The sequence below is a fragment of the Stegodyphus dumicola genome, chromosome X1 (assembly GCF_044657685.1).
Source record: "Stegodyphus dumicola isolate Sdum_Otavi_A_Nest chromosome X1, ASM4465768v1".
In the NCBI taxonomy this organism is placed as follows: domain Eukaryota; kingdom Metazoa; phylum Arthropoda; class Arachnida; order Araneae; family Eresidae; genus Stegodyphus; species Stegodyphus dumicola.
Window position 1 is genome coordinate 24,413,330 of NC_140780.1, and position 12,309 is coordinate 24,425,638.

The 12,309-nt window shown below is 32.8% G+C and overlaps 1 protein-coding gene across 1 annotated transcript in view; it reads left to right on the forward strand.

Moving 5' to 3' along the window:
- LOC118185722 (glycine dehydrogenase (decarboxylating), mitochondrial) overlaps positions 1-10,606 on the forward strand; it is a 106,495-nt gene extending 95,889 nt beyond the window's left edge. Inside the window, exons 22-25 of the mRNA XM_035355625.2 lie at positions 2,933-3,040; positions 5,649-5,713; positions 9,230-9,310; positions 10,370-10,606. Coding sequence (XP_035211516.2) covers positions 2,933-3,040; positions 5,649-5,713; positions 9,230-9,310; positions 10,370-10,486 — 371 coding nt within the window. The 3' untranslated portion in view covers positions 10,487-10,606. The remainder of the gene's footprint in view (positions 1-2,932; positions 3,041-5,648; positions 5,714-9,229; positions 9,311-10,369) is intronic.
- Positions 10,607-12,309: the final 1,703 nt, after the last annotated feature.

Below are 12,309 nucleotides of genomic sequence, written 5' to 3' on the forward strand. Positions count from 1 at the left end.
AAAAAGTTTGTCAAAAAATTTTCTTCCCCTTTCTTCTTAATAACAGATAACAGCCAGAAGTCAGAAGTGTTACATCTGACAGATTTAGGTACTTGTTAGATTACAGGGATTTATTTCTGCGCCTTGAAATATCTAATTAACGTGGCAGTGTGAATGAAAGTTTGTTACGCTGTAAAATCTATCTAGTTCTCCAATTCTGTACTTTATTTTCTTCTGATTTTGTTTTCAAAACATACAAATATTTGTAAAAGATGCACAGCCTCTACAGTGACCCCGTTGCACAAATTAATAATGGACGTTTTTCTGGTTATTAAAGAAAACAATCGACATGATTTAAACTTTCAGTTTGTTGATTCGGGCTCTTTTTAGTTTCAAAATATTAGTGTATGTCATGTTGAAAATTTGGCTTTCATCAAATCGTAAGCGAAAATGTAAACTTCTTTGCTCATTTTCGTTCGTTCAAATTATGATATCTGGCTGAATGGCCAACAGATGCTTTAACTCCGCTTACTCTACAACAGCAATTATGCAGCCCTGTTTGATGTTTCATTGTATATTTCTTCTGCAAGGTGTACTATAACGCCCTCTGACAGCCAGTTTCAAGCCTTTAAAATCCCCCGTATATGGCATGAAAGAACTTTTCGAACACAAATTTAAATACTTTTTTTTTTTTTTTTTTTAATTTCTATGTGGAGTAAGGGCCCCTAAAAAGCTCTTTGCAAGAAAGTCCTTTAGAGAGGTTGTTTGGAAGAATATTGCACGGCATTTAGATTCTACCAATTTAGAAACCGAAACTGGAATGGATCTATGAATATTGGTGTCGTAGATATATGACCAGCGATAAATGCACTTCCCTGCTCTCCTCTTGATATTTCATGGGCCTGCATAATAAGTATCGTGGAGCAAGTGGGAGAATTATCGCCTCCGTAAGAATGGTAGGATGAAGAATTATCGCCTCCGTAAGAATGGTAGGATGAAGAATTATCGCCTCCATAAGAATGGTAGGAGGAAGAATTATCGCCTCCATAAGAATGGTAGGATGAAGAATTATCGCCATTATATAGTGTCTGTAGGGTTATTACTATTTATTATTTTTTACTGACTAGTTATTTTATGTTTTGGATCTTTACTGTCAGTTCTCATTTCCCTTTCTCTACTGGAAGGTAAATGAGGTAGAATGAGAGAGTATTTAAAAGAAGGTTCCGGGAGTTTAATTCAGAACGCGTTCTGCCTCTCGAGGCCACGTTACTAAGTTAACTAGCTAGATAAGATTGTTTTATTCGACTTTGCGTTATAGTTATCAATAAAAACCTTCTAAAATCTCTTATCTTAAAAATCTTAAATAGTTAACTTCAGATACAGAGATAATTCGCTCGCAGTCTGTTAAGAGTTGTGCTTAGTTTATGCTACCAAAGCAAGTCAAAATTCATAACTGTTAATTTAATTTGCGGATCTGCAGTTTTTGATGATACCATTTGAAGGGGAGCTTCGATTTTGAAGAAAACAATGCATCCTATTTTAGAACAAATACTTTTGTCAAAGAGTTAAAGAATTATGATAATTTTTTATATTTTTATTACCTTCAGTAAGAACTTTAACATTTGCATACGTAGAATACTTTGTTATTACTCTATCATACCAATACTTTACATTTATGAACATCGTATCCCCAAAACTTCTTTTTCGGTCTTTATTTTCTCAATCGTTTGTCAAAGACATATTCTTACAGACAATAACGTGTTTTAAACAATGCATATATTCCTATTTTAGCAAGTTTTAAAAAATTCCATTTTGTTTAAAAATACAAAATTTAAAATTTTATACGTTATCTCCGGTCTTTGTAGTTGAATTTAGCAAAACTTTTATTCTCATTGTAAGAAAAAACACAAAACATGTGACTCTAGCACTGCACAAATTGATCGAAATGTTTAATTTTAAAGTTTGAGATTATATTCAGGGAACGTACACAAATTAAAGAGCGAAGTGTTGCATTTTTATGTAACTAAAAATAAAACGTCAGTTTAGAAAAGAGTTTTTGATGTTGATAGATTAAGAGATGAGCATATCTGTGCAGATTATCGTGAAAAATATTGATCAATATAAAGTTTTTCAAAGAGCAGATCTTATTTACGGAATCTTAGAGTTTGCATTATAGTAAAAACAAGCAGGCTTCAGAATTGGCAGATTGTCAATTCATAACATTGTTTCCAGAAACTTAAAATTAAAATTTTTTCTGGTTTAATATGTATTTTTTATAATGATTCTAAAGTAATAAAACTTCATAAGAATATGAACGTATTTTTAGCGTTTAGAAACGCATAATTTACTTAAAATCGTACGAAAATTCTTTCGCCATGTTATTTTTAACAAAATTATAAATTATGTTGCACACTAGTAAATCATAAAATAATGTCACTGAAGTACATTTAAGGTAAAAAAGAATCAACTTCGCATTTTTCTAATTTATTAAATGACCCCTCAAAGCAAATCTATAATGATATTAAAATCCACATTTTAAATTAAATAACTCTGTCAATTTTTATTGCAGAGAAGGGAAAATTTTTGCATTTTATATTTTTATAATAAATATAAAATTCACCTATAGGTAGGAACCGGGAAAAGTATAAAAAGTTAGATTTCGTAATTTATACAAAATAATTATTTTAAATTTGAAAACGGGAAATCATGAATATTTTAATATTTTGAAACATTTTTTTTAACTGGGAGTATGTGCCTACGAAGAAAGATCACAAAAACGAAGATCACGTAAGAGCTTTTATGGACATGATGTAGCGTTACAAAAGTATCTTGGAAAAAATTTACAGTCAGTTCAGCTTTATTTTAATTCTTCTCATTATATATTATTATACCATTTACTTCTTTTGCCCATTGCTTTCTTGATTAAAATTTGCTTTTTTTCTTTTCTCTAAAGGATTTCACGCGCCTACCGTATCATGGCCTGTAGCAGGATCCCTGATGATTGAACCAACTGAATCGGAAGATAAAGAAGAACTTGATCGATTCTGTGAAGCAATGATCAGTAATTCGCATTTAAGTTTTATAAATGCAATCTGTATGAAATTGTATACTATTAAAGGTTCCAAAATAATATATACTGAAATAAGATATTACATTAAAATATAAAAACTACAAACTAACTAAATTAACTAAGAACTAAACTCAAATACTTTACAAAGGCTAGTAACGCGAAGACTGGCCTTTTAAACTTTACGTATACAGTAAGTAAAATGCGGGAAACTACAATACGTCTGCAAGTTATCAAAGAGAACTAAGTTCTGGCCTCAGACAAGAATGACTGAAAAGCGCGCGCGAGGTAAGGTAACGAAAAGTCTCTCTCTCTAACTCCTTCTTGGCTAAAAGCTACAACTTAAATACTTAACAGTTTGCAAGCTCAATTTGCATAACTAAATCTGTTCGCGTTTATTCTGGACGGAAATGGAAAATAAGAGAGGTTAGTAAAGTTTCAAAATAAAATAAACGTTAGTAAAACTTAAAATCCTTACAACATCATATCAAGAAGCTTTCCTACATGTGTACAGAACATATATCTTAAAGTCTACAACAAGGAATGTGTTGTAGTAACGAGCTGAGGTTCAGTTTAACTTCTCGTTCTAAGCGTATTTGCATCAAAGGAGCAAATAAAGCTAGTAAAAATTCCCTCCAATATTAGGGGCTATGACAGTAGAAGTGGAGTAAATGTGATAGTATGGGTAGAATGGTCAGTCAATGGGTGCATTCCCTTGCACGTTTTTGAAGAAAGATTTATGCCTATCAAGAGACATCTAGATGCAGCCGTTCGAAACTACATCAAAGCTTTATAGGGATGCACGTGGATCTGGTTTTCTTTTTATGCATTATAACCTGTAACTACAATGGCTAAACCAGGATGATATTTTTTTAAAACCGAATAAGAATATACTAGCAAAGCATACCTTCCAATTTAAAGCCCATAGAAAAATTATGAGAAATCTCCGAAGAGTAGTTTTACGGAGAAACTTTCATCCTACAAATCTCAGCGCTTGAATGGAATTTACTTTCCCCAGCTTTAACTAATCCTCTTTTAACAGCGCGAAATTACTTTAATAAGTATAGTAACGAGTTAGTAGATATATATTTTCTACTAATAGTCGCCTTGATCGTTTATAGGAGTTAAAAGTTGCTGGCTGTCGTATTGTTGGATTAGAGTTCGAATTCCCGGAGAAAGCATGTCTGTAAGGATATGCTGTCTGTGCGGCATGCGCGCACTTAAATTATTGCTAAGCTGAAAGCTTTCTTTAGAGGGTTGGTGGTAGGGGAGGAGGGGTGAAACACCCTAGAATACGTCCCTCGGGATGTTTTCCATCAAAAGTGGGACAGAACATTCTGGTTGGTTGGTTGGTAACGGAGGACGGGGACGCCTGATGTCTAACAGAGGTAAACAGGCATGTGTCCCGTGCCCTCCACTAACCAGGAACAACTCCCTGGGGCCTCAAGAGGCCGCCTCGGGAGCTTTTTAGGATGTTAACAAGAGCATTTACATGGCCATACAAGGGCAGATTGCATTCGTTTTACCGTTTTGACATTTGTTGTTGCAATTTGCTATGGTAATTTTGCACATTCACAATAAAATTCAAATAAAAATACAAATTAAATATACAGATACAAAAATACAGTTACAAAATAATAGGATTAAAATACAGGCTCATAGGAAATAAAAATAAAAATAAAAATAAAATAAATAAATAAATAAAAATAAAAAATTAAGTATTATGCATATACAGAAGAGGAAATGTTTAATATATTTGATTGTACATTATTTGAAAGGTGTCTGTAATAGGGACTTATGTAAGTTTTAGGAGTAGACTTATGTCTGTTCTGGTGGGTGTAAAGTCGGTCGCACCGCTCCCCAGTGGTGCACTTTCGACAATGTTCTTAGTGATGAGATGTCTAAATGATCGATGAGTATTGGCCATTTGTAAACAACAACAACATATTCAACTAACATCAAAAATTTGTACTTGTATCCCGAGTTCTTAATGTCTCTCTAAAATTTCGTGGGCATATGTTATTTCACTTTAAGCCTTCATATTCGAGTTTTCACTGCACATTAATGTGTTGCAGTACTACGCATCACTTCAAATAAATTCCTTTAACTAGTTTGGATAAATCAGTTTTTTTTTTTTTTTTTGTTTTTTTTGTTTTTTTTGTTTTTTTGTTTTTTTTTTTTCTTTTTACCTGTAAAGAAAATTTCGGACATTAGTTTATTTACAATTAGCAAATTTTTGTACAGCTACGGTCCATTTCATTTATTTGTAAAACTTGAAAAATACAAAAAAACTCCACTGAATGTTTCTCGTAAAGAAAATGCTCAAAACTATGTAAAAAATTACAGTCTTTATTTTCCTATATTAAATTTCGTAGGTACCTTAATAGGCCTATTTGATGTGGGCCACGGAAATATTATAGATTTAAAAAGGTAAAAAATTTCTTGGTATTTATTAATTCATAGATTATGCAGTCATAATTTCACATTTTTTGCATTCATATGCTATACGTTCATAAAATCATGTTTCTGTTGATATTCATAAATTTTATAGTCATATGCTATGTATTCATAAATTTAATACTCAAATTATACTAATTTACAGGTATCAGGAAAGAAATTGAAGAAATTGAAAAAGGCATTTCTCATGCGGAAATAAATGTTCTTAAGGTAAGAAAATTATTTTTGCTATTAGCAGGAGAGATCTGATTTCATGTTATGAACACTGAACTATCATGCATGGATAAATAAGCAATTTGTTCTGAAATATATGTGATACTGATCAGTATGAAAAGTCTGTCAACCTGACTAGTGTCACATATAGTAGTTCAGAAGTGAAAGAAAGTCACGCTATAATGCGATGGCTTTTGGACGCAGCTGTCTTTCATTAAAAACATTTTTTCTGTTGCTGCAGGTAGTTTGATGTATTAAAGGAGTTACGTACTTCTCATGCTCTGACTTGTGTCAAAAACATATGACTGTTTTACTACTCATTCACTGCTTGTATTTTTTGGAATATAATACTCGCACATTGTTTTAAGAAAGGGTTCTAAGTTTAGAGTGTAGTCAGAAATAATGGAGAAAATATTTTAATTTATAATGTCGATTGTTAACCAGTTTTATCACTGTTTGATAATAAGATCTTGTTGTGCTAAAAATAACCAACTAATTATAACAGACGAATAAATAAAGACTACACAAAAGTAACGCATATTGTTAATAAAACCTTCATGCTGACCGAAGCTTCTTTACAAGTTGTTTCAGCCTAATCAAAGAATCATATCTATCGTTTTGTGTAAATGTTTACTTGTTTCTGTTTTACAAATCAGATGTACTCATTAATTCTGAATTTTAATGCTCACTGTTTTACCCAGTGTATTTAAATCTACATTCCCTAGGAATTCCTTAATATCACGTAAATCTATCTTTCCTCCCTCCCTATAAAATGAAAAAATGGCTGAATCATATACAGGACAGTTTCTATGGCAAAAATACTTGTGAATGAGAAGAAATTTGTGAGGAAAACTGCCGCATTCGAAAACTGATAGTTATGTTTTTATTCAATAACGGAAAATAAGTAGCCTTGCTTTTTTTTCCTTCTCTTGTTTTTTTACGGAGGTGCTTAATAATTTTTAATTTCAATGCTCAGTGGTTTACTTCATATAATATTTCAATCTACATTCATTAGGAATTCCTTAAATATCAAGTAAATGCAGTCTGTTAAGCCTGCAAAATTTTCAAAAGCTGCAAAGAAAAGGCGCTATGTAAAATACACTGGTGACCAAAATTAAAGGATAATGACAGAAATAAAACTTAATTGATACTTAATGAAAAATTGTTAATAGAAATTTGTACATAAGCATTATTTAACATAAAATTACAATGTTTGGCAGTTGATTATTTACAAAATATTGAAATTAAAACCAGGTTTATGGAAATCGGAAAATGATGGAAATATTAAGTCACCTCATGTGAAAAAAAAAGATTTAATATGGTACATGGTTACCTCGGACAAATATGCATACCTCACATCTTGAATTCATAGGCTTTACCAAAGCATTGATCAGATCTTGTGGCAGTGCACTTTTCAGCTCCTGGAGGTTAGGGGAGGAATTTGGCAGGCTGAAATTCGGCGCTCTAAAGTATTTCACACATGTTCAGTCGCGTTCAAGTAAGTAAGGTGGCCAATCTATTCGAGTAATATCTTCTATTTGCAAGTATTCTGACACTACATGTGCTCGATGAGGCTGAGTATTGTCATACATTAACAAAAACTGTGGACCAACAGCACCTCTAGACAGTCTAACTTGGGATTCCAATATTTCGTCCACATATCTCCGAGCGGTTACAGAACCTTCTTGAAAGATATGCAGCTCGATGTAGCTATTTGTATGATTCCACCGAATTCCTCCCATAGCTTCCCTTTGATTCTCGTAAAGAAAATGCTCAAAATTATGTAAAAAATTACAGTCTTTACTTTCCTATAATGGGTATATTACACTCATGTCTATAAATTAAGGATAATGCAAAATCAGGCAAAGGAAGAGTTAGAAGCAAAACAAATTTGACTTATTTGTAAAGCTTATTTATTAAACAAAAGGTAAAGAGCAAAAAAAGATGCTATATGTTTGATATTATTAAAAAAATTAGCGAATTTTTCTCCCTGGAGCAAATTACAAAAAAAAAACCTATTTACAAAAAACCAATATTACATGGTTGATATGATTGTTAATACATTGTATATCTCCCAGACGATGCAATACAGTCCGTACAACGCCTAGGCATGCTGAGTATCAAATTATCAACCTGATCTTGGGGGATATTTCACCACTCAAAAAGCAATGCTCTCCGAAGTTCCGATAGACATGTAGGAGGAGGTTGACGGGCTGCAACTCGTCGGCCAAGCATGTCCCACACGTGCTCTACTAGATTCAAGTCCGGTGAGAATGCTGGCGAGTACATACGGGTGATATCCTCCGATTGAAGGCATTCGCTTACGATGTTTACACGGTGAGGACGGGCGTTGTCATCCATAAACACAAATTGTGCGCCCATGGCGCCCCAAAACAAACGTACATGTTGTTCCAGAATGACGTCCCGATAGATTTGGCTTGTCATGGTTCCAATTTGAACATGCAGGTCAGTTCTGGAATCTAGAATAATTCCACCCCAAACGAGCACTCCTGCACCACCGTAACGGTGTCATTCAATGTTGTTTGTAACGGATGTTTTCTTGGTGGTAACGGGTCCCTGGAGCTCTCCATATGAACGTCCGGCGAGAATCAGACTGCAAGCTAAAACCTGGACTCGTCGGAAAACATCACACAAGCCCACTGTTGCGGTGTCCACAATGCATGCTCTCTACTCCAGGCTAACCGCAGGCGACAGTGAGTTGCAGTAAGTGGAACGCATCTGACAGGTCTACGAGCATATAGACCAATTTGCCCTAAGCGTCTGTACACGGTCTGCCTTGAAGTTGTCGTACCAGTGGCTGAAAAGAGCTGACGAGACAGGTCTGAGAATGTGCTCCGCCTGTTTCTTTTGGCAGTAACTGCCAAATACCGGTCCTCATTTGGCGTTGTAACTCTGGGGCGACCTGTGCTGTAACGTTTACTCACATTACCATCATCTTGGAATCGTTGCCAAAGCCTGGAGATGACACTCTGGGCAATTCCAAGTTCGTCTGATACTTCCAGTTGGATACGCCCACATTCCAGACGGCCGATAATTCTACCACGTAAAAAATCATCCAAATGCGTCCTTTGTGTCATAACTATTCGGTTATTGCACTGAAATGCTTATAAAGCGCCTGCGAACAATTTTACTTCTTTACCTGTATTCCTTATACTCTCTTACACTCTCGTCACTGTGACGTACCATCCGTGTCATCTGGTTACTTCCTGAAATTTGCATATGATTCTTGAAGATGTGTGTAGTGATTTTACATGTGATATATTTATTTTAGAGTTCGATTTCCGCGTGACTCCGATTTATCCTTAATTTATGGACATGAGTGTAAATTTCGTAGGTACCTTAATAGGCCTATTTGATGTGGGCCACTGAAATATTATAGATTTGAAAAGGTAAACGATACATTTTGCCATATATGTTATTACTGATAAACTGTATGCAAAATAATATAAATTTAGTGACTTCTCACATTTTTTTATTATTTTCTCCCCATAGATGGCACCTCACACTCAGCGTATTGTCTGCTCTTCAAACTGGGACAGACCGTATTCTAGAGAGAAAGCAGCTTTTCCTTCAGTAAATATGTTCCTTCAAAATAAAATGTTTGATTTATTTAGTTTGAGTAACATATATATATATATGTGTGTGTGTGTGTCACGAACAGCAGTTTTTAATGCAGTATACAGTTAATCTCTCACTAAAAATTTGAGCCCCTAACAGATTTTTTTTTTTATTTGAAGCAAAACAGATTGAAATCTTCCATTTCTTCCTTTTCCTGTTTACAGATCACATAGGTGTATAAGTTCATACTTATATGAATATTTTACCTAAAATCACATTTTTGTTATTTTTCTTCCTATTATAATTTATGCAGTAAAACATTTGAAAGAATTTAAAAATCTACTCCAGCGTTCAGTGTTTCATTTGTTTCCTATTACAATCTGAAACTAAATATGGACTTGTCGCAAAAGAAAACTTCTTTCCATTCAGCAAGTCCTAAATCATAATTATTCTTCAATTTCTTCGAGTCCTCCGGTGAGACAAACTCAAGTGGCCTATATGCGCATAATCACGTGTGTGAGGGTGTCTGAGAACCGTTGATACTCTGCTTTTAATTGCCGTCAAAAGCTACTTTTGAGCAGGATGTTTACATCCGTTTCGAAATTCTTTTGTTGGTAATAAATGCCATTATCTGATATGGCAGTTCTTGATCGACCTTAGTAGGATGTCTTCGAACTCCTAATGAAACTGAACTTAATAGAAATCAGAAAATTTACTCATTTCATAGATTCATAAATTTTTTCTCGGGAATATGTCGTTTTTGTGAAGCACATGAAGATCTTTCTCTATATAGTACTCTTTTATTAACTTTGCCATATTTGATTGCATTTAGTTTTTCTTAATGGTGGACTTCATTATGAAAGAGCTATGCAAGTGTATTAATATTTCGGTATCAAATTATTACACAGTTTTTCCGTTCGTATTTTACTATGCATCATTCATTTACTGTCACTGAAAGATGCTTTTATTTCTACAGCTCTCTTTTTGCATGTTTTGATTTTTTCCGATATTTCAGTTTTCTAAATTTGAATGTATAAAATCTACTTTTGACTGATACCTATGTTCTTTTTCCAGAAATTTGTTTCTCCTGAACTGAAACTCTGGCCGACGGTAGGACGCATTGATGACGTTTATGGGGATACTAATCTCATGTGTTTTTGCCCACCTGTAGAAGCATATACTACTGAATAAAAAGGGAGTGCTCAACTTGTCGAATAAACATTCATAAATAATCTTCTGTGTTATTGTACTTTTTGTAGTACAATTTTATTTAATAAGTTTGCCATACTCAGTAAAAAATTAGAAATGGTATTTTGTTTTAATTTTCAGTACTAGAAACATATATTACAACAAGAAAATATTTAGAAAGTAAATGAACAAAAGCAGCGACTGTACTTATCTCAGAGGAACAGAAAAATCTTAAAAAAAAAGGTTTTCCCGTATTAACCCAAAATAGGACTTAAAATGTCCAAATAAGAAAAATTTTTATACGACTTTTCGAATCTGGGAGTTCAAACGAAAATTAATATTATTTGATCCTTTTACAAATTTCTGAAAGAAATTATTTAGCTCACAAAATAGAATCACTTTTCCTGATTAATTTCTTTTTCTTCTTCGCATTCCATAACATTTTTGTCGTCTTAATGAAAGCTTATAGATTATCCTCATTTCTTTCTCGACTTTATTAATAAAATGGCTAATATGCACCATCATACGGAGTCAGTATTCTCTTTGTAATTTTGTGTATATATCGTTTTTTTTTTTTTTTTTTTTTTTTTTTTTTTTTTTTTTAACTAGAAATACTGAATAATACATTAGTCACTTAAGCAAATTAACGAATCAGTTTTTAATTTCGCTCGAAGATGGTTTGCGGAGTCGATTTTAAAAATTCAGATGCTTTAAAATGATAAAAGATGAGAAAAACAACATTAAAATTCTAACATAATCAATAATAAAAAAAAACCAAGATGTATTTTAATAAGTTTAATTTCCCACGATCATCTGAAAGCTAAACTGGCCAAAACTTCTAACTGTTCGTAGAATACCAAACTTTAAAGTAGAAAATAAATTTAAAGCGAATTAATTATCATAAAAATGATTTGTTCTCTTTAAATATTTGTGTATTTTAATTATCTTTAATAAGCGTCAGTAAGACTTCTTGGTCCAAAAGAGAAGACAGGAAGCAAGAAGGTCAACCAGAGGAAGTTAATGAGATTACGTAGCTCAAGAAATGTCTTTTTCTTCGAAGAACACCGAAAAACATCGTAAGAGAAGAGACGCTACTTTAGTGATAGCGGAAGTAACAGTTATTCTCAGTTCCCGTATGATTTAAAGAAAACAAAATTTTTGCAGAAAAAAAAAAAAACTTTTCAAAGAACGGCAAAACTGATTTTAAAGACATGGTAATGCAAAGCATGACGAAAAGTTAGTTTTTTTAAGACTAATATGCAATCAATAACATCGTTCACTGTGCTTCATGATAGCTGTACAGAAACTGAAAACTATGTACATGGTCTATCAACGTTGTTCAATAAATAAAATGTCTGTCATTAACATTTTTCTTTATGTAGTTTAATTTTAGTTTAACAAAGATTTTCGCAAATTAAGACTACAATAAATTTTCAAATTTCTCAGTTAACTTTCCCATTCTTTAGGTAGCGACCTGCGAATGACTTGTTGCAATTAATGCAATGTTTGGGACTATCTTTCTGCAGTATAAGTAATGCTGAATACCATAGCAGACAAGTATTTAAAAAAAAATTTTAAATGAAGGAAAAATTTCTTAAATTTATTTAAGAATCTTAAATTTTGTTTAAATCGTAAAACTTTAGAAAACTTAAAAATTGCCAAGCGCTTTAAATAGGAAAAGTAGTGTAGAAATCTCAAGGATGAAGTTTTAAATATTACTTTCATTGGCTGAGAAAAATCTTTTTAATAATAATATAAATTAACAAGTAAAACTCCAAATATCTTGTAGTAGTCTTCCCTGATTAATTATTTAATCACTGAAGTAG